General features: G+C 41.3%; 1 protein-coding gene across 1 annotated transcript in view; it reads right to left on the minus strand.

Annotated features, from left to right (window-relative positions):
* MYO1H (myosin IH) overlaps positions 1-18,242 on the minus strand; it is a 142,034-nt gene that overhangs the window by 95,577 nt on the left and 28,215 nt on the right. The window contains exons 6-10 of the mRNA XM_089675765.1: positions 18,041-18,220; positions 17,858-17,956; positions 12,282-12,395; positions 7,483-7,554; positions 4,494-4,613 (exon numbers count right to left, since the gene is read on the minus strand). Coding sequence (XP_089531891.1) covers positions 4,494-4,613; positions 7,483-7,554; positions 12,282-12,395; positions 17,858-17,956; positions 18,041-18,220 — 585 coding nt within the window. The remainder of the gene's footprint in view (positions 1-4,493; positions 4,614-7,482; positions 7,555-12,281; positions 12,396-17,857; positions 17,957-18,040; positions 18,221-18,242) is intronic.

Here is an 18,242-nt window from a genome sequence, read left to right on the forward strand (position 1 = left end):
AAGGGGAAACTGCCTTCTTAACCAGAGGGTGCCTCGCTAAGAAGGAGGTCTGAACTGTCAATACACAGATGGTAAGGGGACAACTCTGCCCTAGACTTCTTCTGCTCCACAGAACCCCCAAAAGCCCCTTAGCTTCCTCCCTCACTTACAATCCTTTCGGTCCCCCTTCCTTCCCTGGAGCAAGAGCCCCCACCATCCCTTTAGATCCAAGCCACACATAGAATCCACCTTCAAGCTACCCTCCCCTTCTTCATCCCACTGACATATGCCAAAGCAGTCATCCTCAGACTGATACCACCCACAACTCAGGGGCCTTTTTTCACTACCAATACTGATGCAGACCCATTTTTCATCTTAGCAACATCACTGATTCAGGGGCATTTTTTCATTCCAGCATTCCACTGACACCACAGATGAAAATACTTTTTTTGCTTCCTGTGACAAAACCGACACAGGAACATTTTTTCCTTCCAGTGACACCACTGACACAGGCACATTATCTCCTTTGCCACTGTAAGCCCCATATTTGTGTATCGATATTAAACTATTCAGTTCACTGTAGTGTACCCCAACATTTGACAGTATTTCAGTACATGCCACAAAATTTACATACATTTCAGAGTGGTGCGCTGCATGCACTGCTACAAGCCCCATCCCCTCCTCCATCTAGGGGGAAAGTGTGGGGGTGGTCGCAGTTTGCCATCTTTGCCATGGGAACTGGACGACCCTGTCCCAGACCTAAATAGATGTGTTTATCTTCAAACACATTCCTAATATATAATTGGGTTTAAAGGTAAACAAAGCCATTTACAGTATATACATTTGAGTAGATAACATAAGAACAACAGTTACTTACCACTGCACTAAGCTTTCAACTCAGTACTATGATTGGATTTGTTTCCAAACACAAACCCATTCACAAATGTAAAAAAAAGAAATCTTAAGGCTCCATGCGCACTAACTTAAAAAAATGCTGCTCCTAGAGGGGTTTATCTTATGTGTCCATGCACATAAGGTAGTTTAGAGGAATTTTTTGAGCTCAGTGTTTAGAAGCAGAGAAAAAAACCCTATAGTTTTGCATTTTTTTAAGAGTATTTTTCTGGCGGAAAAAAACACTAAACGCTCCTAAACATTAGTACAAAAATCACTCATTCAATCAAATCACTTTTTCTATGTTTTTTTTGCTTTTTGGTATATTTTATTATTTGAGTCTGACTACAGGCACAAGTATTGTGTATCTAATGTAAAATAAATCTGATCTACTATATACTGTAGTTAGCGGTGTGCCTTAAATTCTACATTAGGCACACTCGCTGTGCCTCATGTGGAATACATTTGTGCTCAGACGCTTGCATACCCTTGGAGAATTGCTAATATACAGTATGTACCATTTTTAAAGAAAACACCAGTAAGCAGGCAAAACCTATTCTTTTATTTCTTATGGGATTCATATTCAACTGCAGGTCATAACAGAATAGCACAATCATAAAACAAAACATGGCAACAAGTAAACAAATGAAATGACCCCTATTCAAAAGTCTGCAAACCATTAGTTCCTAATAATGTGTATTGCCCCCTTTGGCATCAATGACAGCATACAGTTTTTTGCAATAGTTGTCATTGAGGTCCCAAATTCTTCCAGGTGGTATACTGTAACTGCCCATTCCTCTTGGCAAAATGCCTCCAGGTCATGCAAAGTCTTTGGTCGTCTTGCTTTAGCCGCACATTTGAGATCTCCCCAGAGTGGCTTGATCTTTTTCTGCTGTAACCAATGGAAGGTTGTGCATGAGGTCATTGTAGTGCTGGAAAGGCTAAGAGCAGATTTCGTGTAGAAGAATGCAAATTGTCTGCCAGTATTTTCTGATAGCATGCTGCATTCATTTTGCCATCAAATTTCACAAGATTGCCTGTGTCTTTAGAGCTCACACACCCTAAAAACATCAGGGAGCCACCACTATGCTTTACAGTGAGGATGGTATTCTTGTTGCTGACCCCTCTCCAAACATATCACCTATGGTTGTTACCATAAAGCTCTGTTTTGGTTTCAGTACTCCAGATTACACTGTGACAGAAGCTGGGAGGTGTGTCAAGGTGTTGTCGGGCATATTGTAACTGGGCTTGATTGTGGCATTGGCACAGTAAAGGCTTCTTTCTGGCAACTCAACCATGCAGCTCATTTATGTTCAAGTATTGTCATTTTATCCTCCTTGAAACAACCACACAGTCTTTTTCCAGAGCAGCCTGTGTTTCTCCTGAGGTTACCTGTGGGTTTTTATTTGTATCCTGAACAACTCTTCTGGCAGTTGTGGCTGCGATCTTTCTTGGTCTACCTGACCTTGGCTTGATATCAATAGATCCCCGAATTTTTCACTTCTTCATAAATGATTGAACGGTACTGACTGGTATATTCAAGGCCTTGAATATCCATTACCTTGTGACAATTCTTTTCTGCTCCCCATGACACAGTCTTTAGCCTGCTCAGTGCCTCCACGTGAGCGCTAACAAACTCATTGACTATTTATACAGAGACACTAATTGCAATTTAAAAAGTCACAGCCACAAATTAACATTGGACTGCCATTTTAACCTGCGTGTCATCTTGTGTGTCTGTACCAAGGGCAAACATTCCAGGGTATGTAAACTTTTAATCAGGGCCATTTAGAAGATTTCTGGTATCATTAGGATTTAACCATTTCTTGTCTGCTGTCTATAGGCAATGGGCGGACGGGAAGCTTTGCTGATGTGGCCTAATGTACCTCACAGAGCGTTCACCCAGGAGCCCTGCAGTCGTTATGTGACCAATCACAGCAATCACATAATAAACAATGAAAGTGAAAGTACAGATCGGTTCTCTCTGCTCTCAAAGTTAGAGCTACATGTACACTCACAGAATGCTATGCCAGCCACCCCAGTGTCCCTGATCACTGCCCATTGTAGTCAATAATAAACATGCAGTCAGCCCCTGTCACCTGTCCCAGTGCTCACAATAACAGGGCCATACACCATACCAATGTCCTGATCACCGTCAAACCAGTGTCCTGATCACCGCCATACCCCATACCAGTGCCCTGATCATCGCCATATGCCATACCAGCATCCCGATCACTGCCATACCCCATACCAGCATCCTGATCACCACCATACACCATACCAGCACCCTCATCACCGCCATACCTCCACACCACCATGGCCCATACCAGCATCCTGATCACTCCATATGCCTTACCAACATCCTGATCAGCTTCATACCCCATACCAGCGTCCTGATCACTGTCATACCCCATATCAGTGTCCTGATCATCACCATACTCCATACCAGTGTTCTGATCACTTCCATACCCCATACCAGCATTCCGATCACCCCCGTACCCCATACCAGCATCCTGATCACCACCTTACCTCATACCAGCATCCTGATCACCCCATACCTCATATTAGCATCCTGATTACTACCATACCAGCATCCTGATCACCACCATACCTCATGCTAGCATCCTGATCACCACCATACCTCATGCTAACATCCTAATCAATGCCATACCCCATACCAGTGTCCTCATTACTGCCATAAGTCATGCCAACATCCGGCATTTTAGGGTCTCAGATGATCAATTTTCAAATATATATCCCATAGTTTGTAGACTCTATAGCTTTCACACAGACTAAATAATATACAATGTTTTGGGTTATTTTTACCAGTATTTAGTAGAATACAATTTGGCCTAAATTTATGAAGAAAAAATATTTATTTGCAAAATTTTCTAACAAAAACTAAGCAAAAAAATTTTTTTTTCAACAGTTTTGCCACTTTTTCATTTATATAGCAAAAAGTAAAAAACCCAGTGGTGGTCGCCAAAACAAAGCTTTATCTGTCAAAAAATAATAAAAATGTTATATGGGTACAGTGTTGCATGACTGAGTAATTGTCACTCAAAATGTGATACTCCTGAAAGCTGAAAATTGGCCTGGACTAGAAGGGGGTGAAAGTGTCTGGACTTGAAGTGGTTACAAATGAGCCAAACAACTACCTGATAATAAATTGCTTCATATGATCATCATCCTTAAATAAAAGACAGTTTTTGGCATGGTCAGCCATACTTTTAATATCACTGCCAAAGTTTCACAATTTCTGCCAGGGTGTGTAAACTTTTGAGCACAAATGTATGTCTGCTTCCATATAAATACTATATATGTTTACATTTTGAAACATTAACATAAAATGATACCTTCATTTATGTTGAGCTGATCACATTCACATATGTATTTAAAAAATAAAAACCTTTTTTTCTGTGAGAAATATTAATACCAATAGATTCGCCCAGTTTATTGCCACTCTGTCCAATAACACATTATTGTCATTACCACCCCTAACCTGGTGTACTCCATTGTATTTTAGCACTCCACAGCTTTACTAGATTATAAACAAGACGATTATAAAAAGAAAATTATATAAATTTATAAAAAGAAAATTAGTTGACATGCATTACCAGTACCTTATTTGCAAGTGACTCATTGATTTTGTTGACAAGCCAGTTAAATGATCTTCCATACATAGCTTTGGCAAGGGCATCTCTGGCATAATATGCCAATTCTAAATTAAGAGGGCTCAGAACCTGTATATAAAAACATGTACAGAATTAAATAACCCAACTTCAGTTAAAGAAAAAAAAGAAAAAAGAAGATTGCCAGAATTCCAGTAGCCCCAGCCTTGACTATAATAAAATGAAAATACATTATTAAACTACATTTGCACTGGCAATTAGCCAGTTGTGAATTGCAATGGCAAGAATCTTCTGATTTCTGCTGCTGCTGTGAGTAGCTAGCTGTGGCCACAAAGCCTGTATAATGACAGGTCGCCAGCAGCCACAGCTATTCACTGCTGTTGCTACTGGATGCACTTTGGCTACATTCACACGGGCAACTAGTGCTGGTGTGACTAACAGTGGCTGGAATCTACTGATTCCTAGAGTTGTTTCAGCAACCTGTGAGTGATTGGCTGCGGCCACTGAGCTCTGTACACTCCAATGATAGGTCAGAGGAGGCCACGGCTATCCATGGCTTTCCACCCAGCCAGCAATTACCTGCAGTGATCACTGCTGGACACACTTTGGCTATGCGGAAAGCTATGGTCACCGCAGACCTGTAATTTAAGTGTATGGGGTTTGGTGGATGCAGTTAGCCACTCACAAGTGGCTTAAACAGCTGAAGAAATCAGCAGATTCCCACCACTGTCATTCGCAACGGAGGAAGTCGCCCATGCAAATACAGCCTTTGTCTGCAACCAGCAATGATCACCACAATGATAATCACTGGCTGTGTGAACAGCTGCAAATAACTACATCTGCTGGCAACCTGTCATTATAGTGAACAGGCTCGGGGGTTGAAGCTACCCACATTTTTTTAAAATATATATTTTGTAAATGTAGATTTGTATTTTTAAAGACATACAGTATATTTGAAATGTATTTTTAAAAATATTTTTCATATATTTTGTAATACAAACGCATTTCAACATGAAGTATATATATATTTATTGAAATATATTGAATATGGACAAATTTGTAGCATCTCAAATATATGGCAATATATTTGGGAGGAATATTTTTAAAATATATTTCAAATATATTTTTCTTCCATATGGGTAGCCACTCACAGCAGCAGGAATCAGAAGATTTCTGCCTCTGCAAATTTTCACTCAGCTAAATCGCTGGTGGACATGTAGCCCTAATAATTGGTCTTCTATTCCTCTGCCTCAACAAAAAAACTTACAGATGCCTTTCACATAATAGCCCAATAGCAGTTTTGCAGTTATTTATGACATAAGCATTTTATGCCATTGTTAAGATGCAGTAATCGATAGAGAGATACCCTGCATTATCAGTGAAAGGGTCCCCAAAATATTAGAATAGACATCTCATGGGAGATGACTGATTTGGGACAGGTGGATAATACCCACAAATGTAAGAGGTTCAGATCAGTCAGTGGCCCAATGGGGTTGATTTACAATAGGTAAATATACTGTGCACTGCAAGTGCAGTTGCTTTATATCTGATGGAAAGCTCTGAAATTAGATGATGCTCTGCTGATTTCTTTCATCCAATCACGTGCAAACAAAAATGATGTTTTTTTATTTTCCCTGCATGTTCCCCAGTAGAGCAACTGTACTTTCAGTGCACTTCCATGTGCACTTGCAGTGCACAGCCTATTTGCCTTTAGTAAATAAACCCCAATGTGTTGCAAGAGCAGCTTGAATGCAGCACCAAAAATGTTAAACCAATAAACCTTTTAATAAATAAGGCCTAAAACCCTGTGCTATCACTATACACTCAACAACGTGACTAATCGGTGTACAATGTGCATAAAATACCAACCATTTTCATGTTTTGCCAAAAAGTCATATTACTCCACCCAAAACCCAAATTCTGTATATATCTGATATCAGTGTTCACATTAATTAGATGTGCAATGCTATTCCAACTGTTGCTATAAGTCCACCAGTCTCTGGGTTTAACAATGCCCTCAAATCTTCTGTAAAGTGCTCCGCTTAAATTCACTTTGAACTCTACTTTATTTCAATTGTTCTCTTTAGGTATTAGATGTGCAGAAATAATGCAGAGTTGGAAGTGAACCATGCCATTACCTGGATGGATTGGTATTTAGTGGATAAAACAGGCAGTGGAGAGGTACAATGTCACCTCCTCACTGCCTGTCATATGCCTCTGAAATGTGACCTGAGTGTGGATCACTTTTCAGTGATTTGGCTGCAGTGCGGGTGTATACCCAGTATTCTTGCACAGTTTCTGAAAGCGCCCCAAAAGTCCTGCGTGCTGCAATTTCAGAAAACAAGGAAAAAACCCGCAACCTAATAGAAGGAGGAAGGGAGGAACGGAGGAGAGAAGGAAGGGAGGAAGTCAGTGATCACTTACATGGTTATAGTCCCCAAAGGCTCAATGGCTTAGTTAGAGGCATCATGTATCCAGTACAGCTGCCAGCTGCTCTGTTTAAAATTTCCCGCCCACACATCCCCTTCACAGACACAGCAAAGGCTTCACAGACTGAAGTGTGGGCAGGCACAGAGAAAGAGGTGCAGGGAGAGGCAGAGCAGATCCAGCCTCTGTCCTCTCCCATGTCTTCAGAGGTGAGGGGCTGTGTTGGCAGTGCTACTGGGCACTGTGCGAATGTAAGAAAGATGGATGTTTGGCAACACTGATAAGGGAATCAGAGACCTGGGGGGGGGTGCGGTTAAATTCTGGGGGGGCTCAGCCCACTCTAGCACCCCCCCTAGATTCAGCCCTGTCATTAACACACAAAATACAAAAATATGGTTAAGGGTCAAGGCTGGGTTTAAATGCATTTTCTTTACCAATGTTCTTATCTATGTTTTTCTAGAAGCATTCTGGGTTAACCATCATAAGATAAAGGACATTGTATAAAGTTGTTCACCCATACTATTTTCATATTTATCACACAAAAAAGAAATACCTGTTCTGACCTTGCCTCAATCTTTTTATGTGTTAATGCTTCTTGTAAAATAGATAGGGGAACCCCAAGAAGCTGTGTGAAGAAACCCAAAAAGTATTATGTAATATAAGATGCTTTACGTTTTTTAGAGACATCATTAGCACAGTCACCTTACAAATGCATAATGCACACGGTTGTCTTTTAAGCACATTCCAAGCAATTACTGGAAATCTCAATTTAGCAAAAGTGCTAGAATACCCAGAGCACCTTTTATTTCAGTTTTTTTAGTTATGAGCATTAATCTTGACATGCAGATTTATTTAGTATCAGGTCAGCATAAACATTACTAAGAGTGACCATTTAAATGAATCTGTACTGAACAATGGAATGTTAATAAGATATAAACAAAGGTATTAGGTATGTTGTAGATCACTTTTGCAGCCTTCAGAGGAAGTTGGTACATTGGACCAACTTCTCCTGCCTTTGCCTTGCTAATGGTTAGTGTTTCAATCGACAACATTTTGTGACCAATAGCTAAGCACTGAAGGCTACAGCCCAAGGTGCTGCCTACCTTGGTGAGGTCTGTAAAACTGAATTTTTGTTACTCACCATTAAATCCCTTTCTTGGAGAACACTAACATCACAGGTCTTCTGATTCTTGACCACAGGGTTTACTCCTGTGATAGACCTTGCTTGCCCTGACTATACTTGAACGCTACTTGCCCTGACTTTCTTTTGTGGTCTCTGCTCTGCCTTCTGCTCATCTTCCTGCTCCAAATGTTGCTGACTTCTGCCTGTATCCTGACCATTCTCTGCCTGCCATCTATGCCTGTATCTGACCGTCTGTTGTTGACCTGGCTCATCTGACCACACATACAGTTATCCATCTGCCTTGCTCTGATGTTACCTGGTTCCTGCTGGTCCTTCACCTGCAGTGTGCTGTCAAATCTCCTGCAACATGCCAGCTGTCTACTAAACCTTCCACCTGCCGTTTGCCAAGTTCAGGGTTCGCTGCTTCTGCTACCCATCACTAAAGTCAGTGGAACATCTTATAGGCACTTATACCTCACCATGCTCTCGAAGTCACTGTCACAGCGTCAGTGGTCCTTGAGCCGGGACTGTAAGAGATGCCTCCCTCTGCAAGTCAGGCTCTGCTACAAGGTACATGCCTCCTCAAAGGGGTAACATATTGTGAAGTGCTTCGGAAACCACAAAAGGGATTCTTCGGATGTCCCGAATCTTCGTAAATACACTTTAATGGGCCTAGCCGGCTTGTGTTCACTGAAGGGGACAAGCACTTTGTTGGCTGCTCGTATGGAAGTAATCAGTGCAGCCAACAGTTCTTTCTCCTGTGTGATCACAGAGGCAGAGGACTGGACCTCACACTGAGGAATCATGGAAAGCATCTTCAGGGCCCACAGAAAACACAAATGCCACCACAGTGGAGCCCAACTCTAGCTCAGAAACACCCGAAGATGCAGGTGACAGCAGGGTTCCCTTCCTGCTTGCCTTGAGCCTGAACTCTGCTTCCACCCGGGAGATGAACCTAGCACCACTGACAGCATGTCTGGGAGGACAAAGGATCCTGAGGCAGCCGCCAGCTACATAAGGAGATCAGGAGTAGATGCGTGCACCTAAGACTTCATATGGCACACCCACTCAGGCAAGGCACCATCAAAACTAAAGACCCCAGCCCATGCTGACTATAGCAAAGAGGAAGGTACCCCAGGGATGACTCACCACTATCTGACTGCCATGGGAGTGTTGTGGGTGCTAACATGAATGCCACCTGTGGATATAGTCAGCTGTGGATGCTGCTGCTGCTGTGCCTCAGGAAGTGCGCCATCCTGTCCCAAAGACCACCTTTGTATCCTGCGTAAGAGGGGGATTACCAGCAGGATGGCCACTGCCACATGGCTGCAAGAAAATTGCTGCCACCCTTACTGTCTACCCCAATATGGGCGCCAGATCACTCCCTACAGTAAAGAACATGGCAGCTGCAATGTGGCCTTCCAGACCCATAAAGGGAACCCCCACTATGCAGAATCCACAGGGACAATTGTGAAGGACCCTTCTTCCACCCAGGGTGCCAGAAAAGTCTTCGCAAGCACCAGGGATTGAAAGGTAGGATGAGGGGATGCAGCCCAGCAAGGAGGGAACAGGACGAAGTACCAGAGGCAAGGGCTGAGGAGGGGACTCCACAAGACTGAACACCCCACGGAGTACCCACGTCCCACACTGCAACAGGGGAGGGAAGGAAGGGGGCATCTACTTACAATTCAGCAGAGCATGCAGATAAGGCTCCCATCATATGTCCCTTTCTCCACTGAAGTGGAGGGCTGTCAGCCAGGGTAACACTGTAACACAGACTCCAACGCCCGGTCATATGTGCTCCCGAGAGACGTTTAACTCACTCGATGCCCCAGTCAGGGATAGAACTGTCGCAGCCAACCCAGCACATAGCTAAGGGTCTGCGTGCACTTGTTGGCCAGACTGGGATGACCACTGGATCTAGATTATCCAGCCTGTTGCCCAGCCCGGCTGTTGATTGAAGGTTTCTGCAGGAAAAATCATAGGAAAAAAGGAGAAAGGGTAAAAAACTAAGTCCCAGCAGGAAACTAGGTCCTTACTCCTGAAACACTAGGCAGAAATAACTAGCTTGCCAATAGCAGAAAGGGGATTTATACCAGCTAGGACTGCCCAAAGGCGGTGCTGTGTTCTTTTTCTGTCTAGTGTCCTACTCCTGTAGGTGGCGCTTTAATCCCTATGGTCAAGAATCAGAAGAGTTGTGTTCGCCAATGAACGTAACAGAAATTTATATTGACAGACCTAGGATTACTAGGGTACTCTACAAGATTTCTAGATGTATAAACATCTCTGTGGGTGTCTCCATTAACATACCATTAACATTCTGGCAGCACTTTTCCAGTGCCATCAATATTTGAGCAGTTTCACGTGCATTTAAATCCAAGACCTTAGAGTTAAGTACAGGTACACTAAAAGCAGTGTTTTGACCCTTCGCTGCTTCAGTCCATTCCTGGAGATTGTGCATGGAGATAAGCTTTAAGATACCTGTATTTTGCATATTTTCCTGTAGTAAGTTGGTTATACTGAACTTTGTAACGTTGCCATGTGTTAATTGCATCCGTTCCCATTTTGTTCACTATTTTCACTCACTTTAAAGTTCAGTAAAGTCTTCAGACTTCAACATAAAGTCTCACTTATTAGAAGATTTGAGTGTTTATCTGCATGTTAGACTATGCACAGACCACTGTGTATTAAAGACAGAACAATCATGCTTATTCAATCTATCAAACAGTGAAGTGCAGAAAGCAGAAATCTAAATCAATTAACCAGAATTAGGTAGGGTATACAGGCATATTTTTTTTTAGTTCAAACAAAAAAAAATCATAGATCCCCACATCTACAAAAGCGATGTGGATGCAGGGATCTCCCCTGCCACACTGTTGTATTCTGGCAGTGAAGATTCCCCCCCCCCCCCCCACACCGCTTGTGCTGATCAAATGATGGTTTTTGAACAGGACCATTCAACAGAAGCCAGTAGTTAGACCAGCTTCTGTAGAACAGACAGCAGTACACACATGTGAACCTAAGCTGACTTTAGGGTCTCCACTCCGGCATCTACTGTATGTCCCCATTCGGTATATTCCACTGAGGGTGCAGGTCAGGCTAGGAGGCCATCCAAACTCCATGTAATCCTCAGGAAAAAATCTCAGCCACTCCACACCATACAAGCCCAGCGTGTGCCACACATGAAGAAGACCAGAAGCGACTGTTGGCTTTACAAATCCTATCTTATTTTTCATTCTATGCAGAGCTCCTTGCTCTCCCTCCTTTCCCCTCCCCCTCTCCAGTCTTCACCTGTTGCTTATTAATCACCACAGCAGAACATGATACAATGTATACCCTTCCTACCACAGGAATATCTTTACCTCCATGACTAAGCCTCATGGTGGCTTAGGGACAACTCTGTGAATGTCTAAAGTGGCCCAGCCAGAGCCTTGACGTGAACCCTATTGAACTTCTCTGGAGATACCTGAAATTGGCTGTGTACTGACAGCCCCCATCCAACATGACTGAGCTTGAGAGGATTTGCAAAGAAGAATGGCAGAAAATCCCCCAATCCAGGTGTGCAAAGTTTGTCTCTTTATACACAAAAAGTAATTGCTGCCAAAGGTGCTTCAACAAAGTACTGAGTAAAGTCTCTGAATAATTAATTACATGTGATATTTCAGTTTTTTCTTTTTAATAAATTCACAGGCATTTCTATAATTCTGTTTTCACTTTGTTGTTATGGGGTACTGATTGTAGATTAATGAGAAAAAATGAATGTAAACAATTGTAGTATTAGGCTGCAGCATAACAAAATATATAATTACACGTGTGTGTGTGTGTGTGTGTGTGTGTGTGTGTGTGTGTGTGTGTGTGTGTGTGTGTAAAAGACAACAATCTGCTGCAAAATTCCAAAATCCTTACAACTTTAAAAAAAGTACAGAGGGAATAATTAGTCTAATAAATTTATGGTTGTAAAGAATTATAAAAAGGCTAAGATGAGCCACTAACAATCCCCAAAAAAATAAAAAATTTTTTTTCAAAAATTAAAAGTTTGAGGTCTCTGTAACCTTTGTTACTTTTGCCTTTTGCGAATATACTTTTGGATGTTTTATTATTTTTCTATGGCTGAAAAAAGGTAATGAGCAAGATTTTGTGCCCTCTTTTTTGTTTTTCATTGTCCCTAACACTTATTTAAAAGAATGCATTCTAGGTAAAATACAGTTTATAGCAGGCATTGGGAATACCTTAGAAATCCATCGGATCTGCGTGCCATCCGTGATTATGGCATGTCCATGGCTGTCTTCCTCATACTTTATGTTACCTAAGTGCAGGACACTGGCCACTAATCCAAAAAGATGCTAAATTAGGAAGCAAAAGAGAAAAAAACTCTAAGGGTCCCTTGTTATCAGGGCTTATTAGCATTGAAAACAGCATGTTCTGAACTAGCAGAATTGGATAAATTAGGACATTTAGTTAATGCAGGGTCAGCTAAAAAGAGTTATAATAGAATGCATAGTGATGCACTAAACTAACCCCTAATTCACGGCACAGAGAAAACTTATGAACCCTCAATTAGCATGGATAAAAGATAAACAAAGATTCTTTGTTTACCTTTTTTCTAAGCTGTTTGAGGGTTAATAGCCCTTTACCTTATGTGAGTGCACTCTTTGCTTTTAAGGTTTTAATAAATGAACTTTACTGCACTATGAGGAGCCCCTTTCTCTTATTATGTACCTATACATGATATCCTGCTGGTTCCGGTGATGTGGAGCTTCCAGCGGCCAGAACACACAGAGGAAAGAAGATTTGGAGTGTTGCCTTGTTTGACCTATGTGATGTGGGTCAATTTGTGGAGGTGAGCGTTCATGCCTGGTGGTGGTGGATATCACAGTATACCAAAATAGAAGATTCATGGAAGATTCACATTGTAGATTTCCCGTTTTTACGGACTGTCGGTTTTTATGAACTTTTTTGTTGCCAATTTCACTTTACAGTCACTATTTATATTACTTATATTAGCATTTATCTTTCATGATCATTATTTTCCCACGTATAGCACTTTATTTGTAGGGGTTTTTTTGCACAATGTCAGGGGGCCAGCTGGGTGTTTACTATACACATTTGTTTTGTGTCACTATTCATGTGTCACTATATACTTTTTCTTTAATAGGATAAGATATTTCTTAATGACCTGATTGGTTATCACCCACGTATAAGAGTAGCGTTCAGTTGGGTGTTTGTTTATTTATTTATCTCACTTCATTATTGTTGACATTCATGTACAGTATCTCACAGAAGTGAGTACACCCCTCACATTTTTGTAAATATTGTATTATATCTTTTCATGTGACAACACTGAAGAAATTACACTTTGCTACAATGTAAAGTAGTGAGTGTACAGCTTGTCTAACAGTGTAAATTTGCTGTCCCCTCAAAATAACTCCACACACAGCCATTAATGTCTAAACCGCTGGCAACAAAAGTGAGTATACCACTAAGTGCAAATGTCCATGTATTAGAGACCTTACTCTCCTCCACCTTCCGTTTGAGGATGCCCCACAGATGCTCAATAGGGTTTAGGTCTGGAGACATGCTTGGCCAGTCCATCTTTACCCTCAGCTTCTTTAGCAAGGCAGTGGTCGTCTTGGAGGTGTGTTTGGGGTCGTTATCATGTTGGAATACTGCCCTGCTGCCCAGTCTCCAAAGGGAGCGGATCATGCTCTGCTTCAGTATGTCACAGTACGTTGGCATTCATGATTCCCTCAATGAACTGTAGCCCCCCAGTGCCGGCAGCACTCATGCAGCCCCAGACCATGACACTCCCACTACCATGCTTGACTGCAGGTAAGACACACTTGTCTTTGTACTCCTCACCTGGTTGCCTCCACACACACTTGACACCATCTGAACTAAATAAGTTTATCTTGGTCTCATCAGACCACAGGTTCCAGTAATCCATGTCCTTAGTCTGCTTGTCTTCAGCAAACTGTTTGCGGGCTTTCTTGTGCATCATCTTTAGAAGAGGCTTCCTTCTGGGATGACCAATTTGATGCAGTGTGTGGCATATGGTCTGAACACTGACAGGCTGACCCCCCACCCCTTCAACCTCTGCAGCAATGCTGGCAGCACTCATACGTCTGTTTCCCAAAGACACCATCTGGATATAACGCTAAGCACGTGCACTCAACTTCTTTGGTTGACCATGGCGAGGCCTGTTCTGAGTGGAACCTGTCCTGTTAAACCGCTGTATGGTCTTGGCAACCGTGCTGCAGCTCAGTTTCAGGGTCTTGGCAATCTTCTTATAGCCTAGGCCATCTTTATGTAGAGCAACAATTCATTTTTTTTTCAGATCCTCAGAGAGTTCTTTGCCATGAGGTACCATGTTGAACTTCCAGTGACCAGTGTGAGAGCGATAATACCAAATTTAACACACCTGCTCCCCATTCATACCTGAGACCTTGTAACACGAGTCACATGAGTCACATGACACCGGGGACGGAAAATGGCTAATTGGGCCCAATTTGGACATTTTCACTTAGGAGTGTACTCACTTTTGCTGCCAGTGGTTCAGACATTAATGACTGTGTTGAGTTATTTTGAGGGGACAGCAAATTTACTCTGTTATACAAGCTGTACACTCACTACTTTACATTGTAGCAAAGTGTCATTTCTTCAGTGTTGTCACATGAAAAGATATAATAAAATATTTACAAAAATGTACTTCTGTGAGATACATACTCTATACTCCTCACAAAACCTACTACTCTCTAGTTCCCTGGTCTCCTCCTCCCATGCCTGTCTCCAGGACTTCTCCAGGGCTTCCCACATTCTCTGGAACTCCCTACCCCAATCCATTAGACTGTCACCTACTCTCCTCACCTTTAGGCGCACTCTGAAAAACCTATCTCTTCAGGGAAGCCTACCCCGCCCTCAGCTAATTACTGAATTCCTCCACTCTTCCTACCACTCCATCCCCCACAGCTATTTCCTCCTGCACCACTATCCCCTCCCTCCTAGATTGTAAGCTCCAAGGGCCCTCGAACCCCTCGTGTATTAAATCGTATTGGTACTGTACTGTCTCGTGTACTGTCTCCCTTGATAATGTACAGCGCTGAGCAAACTGTTGGAGCTATATAAATACTTTATAATATTAATAATAATAATACTGTATTTTCTCTGCGCTGTGAATTAGGGGTTAGTTTAGCGCAGCACTATTGATTCTATTATTCTTTATGTAGTGGTGGAACACGCTTTGGTGCTTGCTGCTTTTTACTTTAGTTTATTCACTTTTTTGGCAGCGTATAAGATTCTTCTTATTATTGTAAAAACAGATATATCTATTCTAAATTTAGACAATACATTACAATAGGGGGAATTGTAGAGTCCAATGGTAGGATTACATATACAGTGAAAAGATAAAGTCTATATACCTTTGTAAAAATGCCAGGTTTTTGAGATGTAAAAACATCAGACCAAGATAAATCACTTTTTATAGATTTTTTTCCCCACTATTAATGTGACCTGTACTCTGTACAGTTCAATTAAAAACAAACTGATATGGGGGGGGGGGATAAAAATAAAAAACATAATGTGGTTGCACAAATATTCTCACCCTTAAACTAATACTTTGTTGAAGAACTTTTTGATTTTTATGACAGCATTCAGTCTTTTGATGTATGAGTCTATCAGCACTGCACACCTTGGGAATCTTTTGCCCACTTTTACTTGCAAAAGTGTTCCAAATATGTCAGATTGTGAGGGCATCTTCTGTGCACAGCCCTCTTCAGGTCACCTCACAGATCTTCAATTGGATTCAGGTCTGGGCTCTGGCTTGGTCTTTCCAAAAGTTTGACCTTCTTTTGAAGTCATTCTTTTGTTGATCTGAGGGTATGCTTTGGGTCATTGCCATGCTGAATGTGAAAATCCTCTTCAGCTTCAGCTTTTTACCAGAGGTTTTTTTGACAAAATTGACTGATATTTTGAACTGTGCACCTTGACTAAAATCCTAGGTCCAGCTGAAGAAAGACAACCCCAAAGCATAATGCTGCCACCACCATGCTTCGCTGTGGGTATGATGTTTTTTGGTGATGCGCAGTATTGGTTTTGTGCAAAACATACCTTTTGGAATTATTGCCAAAAGCTCCATTTTATTCTCATCAGGCCATAACACATTTTCCCACATGCTTTTGGCAGACATAATGTAGGTTTTTGAAAAATGTACCGGGCTTAGATGTTTTTCTTCGTATGAAAAGACTCCTGTCTTGCCACGCTACTCCAGAAGGAAAATCCTACTAAAATAGCTAACATTTATATGGGCTTAATCAAAGTTACTTTGTAATGGCAGGTGTGTACTGGTTACTATTTAACCACTTGATGGCCAGCAATGTACCGGGACATCACTGGATTTCAAGTGGTTATGCCGGGATGATGCCCCCAGCTGCAGACATCATCCCGTGGTTGTTTTTTTTAGCCAGTGGTTGGCTTTTTTTCTTTTACAAGCAGCAGTTTTCAAGGCTCTCTATGGCCCTCCCATCCCCTGGAAGAGCCAAGTGCACAGCCCACGGTTCCACTGATCGGAGACTGGAATGGCTCCGAGCATCTCTATGGTCTCAGAAACTGGAACCGTTTCACCAGATGTAAACAGCACCATTTTTAAATTGAGAAAGCATCTGATCACAACAATTTTGGTGTGATCATATGCTGTAAAGGGCAAAGGAGAGATCTGGGGTGTAATAGACCCTAGATCTCTCAGTAAAGAGTACCTGTCCCTGCCTATTGCTATCACAGGGGATATTTATATTCTCTGTGATAACAATAAAAGTGATTAAAAAAGTGTAAAAATACAAATTTAAAAGAAAATAGAATAAATATGTGAGGAATCACCAAGAACGTCAGATTGACTGCAGTAATTCTATCACCAGACCTCTTGTGTAAATCTAAAGTGGAAACCTGGAAATACTTTTAAAACATTGCCTATGAATAACAAAATTTATGTTGTTTGTCACCGTGGCAAGGGCGTGTCAATTTTAAAGCGTGACATCTTTTATATTTGACCAAACAATAGGGTATTATATTGTGTTTATGTGCAAATAAAATTCTAAGAAGTGTATCTTTCCCAAAGAAATTGCATTTGAAAAACCACTGCACAAATCCCATGCTGAAACACCCACCATTTTATTCTCTGGTACCTCTTTTAAAAATATACAATATTTGGGGGTTCCAGGTAATTTTCTAGCAAAAAAATTCTCATTTTTACATGTGAACAGTGTCAGAAAAGGCTGAAACACAGCCAAATCCCTAATTATAAAAGGGTGTGTACACCTATGCAACCACGTTTTTTTTTCATGTTTTATTTATTTTTTTGCCACCAAACAAGAATTTCAGTTTGTTTTTAATTGAATTGCACAGATTATAGATCACATTTAAGGTGGAAGATATTCAAAAAAGATTTATCTTGATCAGATTTTTTTACATCTCAAAAACCTGGCATTTTTACCGGGGTGTGTAGACTTTTTCTTTCCACTGTAAATCAGGTACCATGATGCATATAGTAGAGTGTTGCTGGTCTACTTTTTATAACCATAATTACATGAGAAAAAGGTAGAGAAGGTTGGTGTCATTTACATGTGTAGCACGAGTAAGAAGAAGAAGGCAACTATTCAATCCCTAATTGTATACAACACAGATAATTATTCTGAATACAGTGTTACCTTTTTGTTCATTGTACTAGCATCAGTGAAAAAAAGATATTGTGTGTCATGCATTTTTTTGTATATTTATTAATGCATAAGTGGGCATACCATGGGTATATGCTTCTTACCTCTATATCGGCTTCTGTGAACTCAATAATGGTAAATGCCCTGCGGACTAGCTTCCAGTTGGCTTTGTCACTGATAGAACTTACTTTGGCACACTCTCCCTGGGAATAAAAAAAGTTCAAACAATTCCTTTGATATTTAAAATAAACATATGTATACAAAACACCTGCAGATTCTGCTCTTACCTGAATAAGGTAACTGTAAAGCTCTGGGTTACGTTCTAGACCCAACCACCGTATGAGATGATCCTCACCTCCCTCCAATAACTGGTAGAAGATGTGGAAGTTCCTCTCCCCTTGACTCTGATGGACCACCCGAGACTTTTCTATTAAATAACTAAGGATGTGACCTCCAGCTGGTGCTCCCTGTAAATTAAAGTGATATTAA

The sequence above is a fragment of the Staurois parvus genome, unplaced genomic scaffold, assembly GCF_062004578.1.
Source record: "Staurois parvus isolate SC_StPar_1 unplaced genomic scaffold, SC_StPar_1.0 ptg000158l, whole genome shotgun sequence".
Taxonomy (NCBI): domain Eukaryota; kingdom Metazoa; phylum Chordata; class Amphibia; order Anura; family Ranidae; genus Staurois; species Staurois parvus.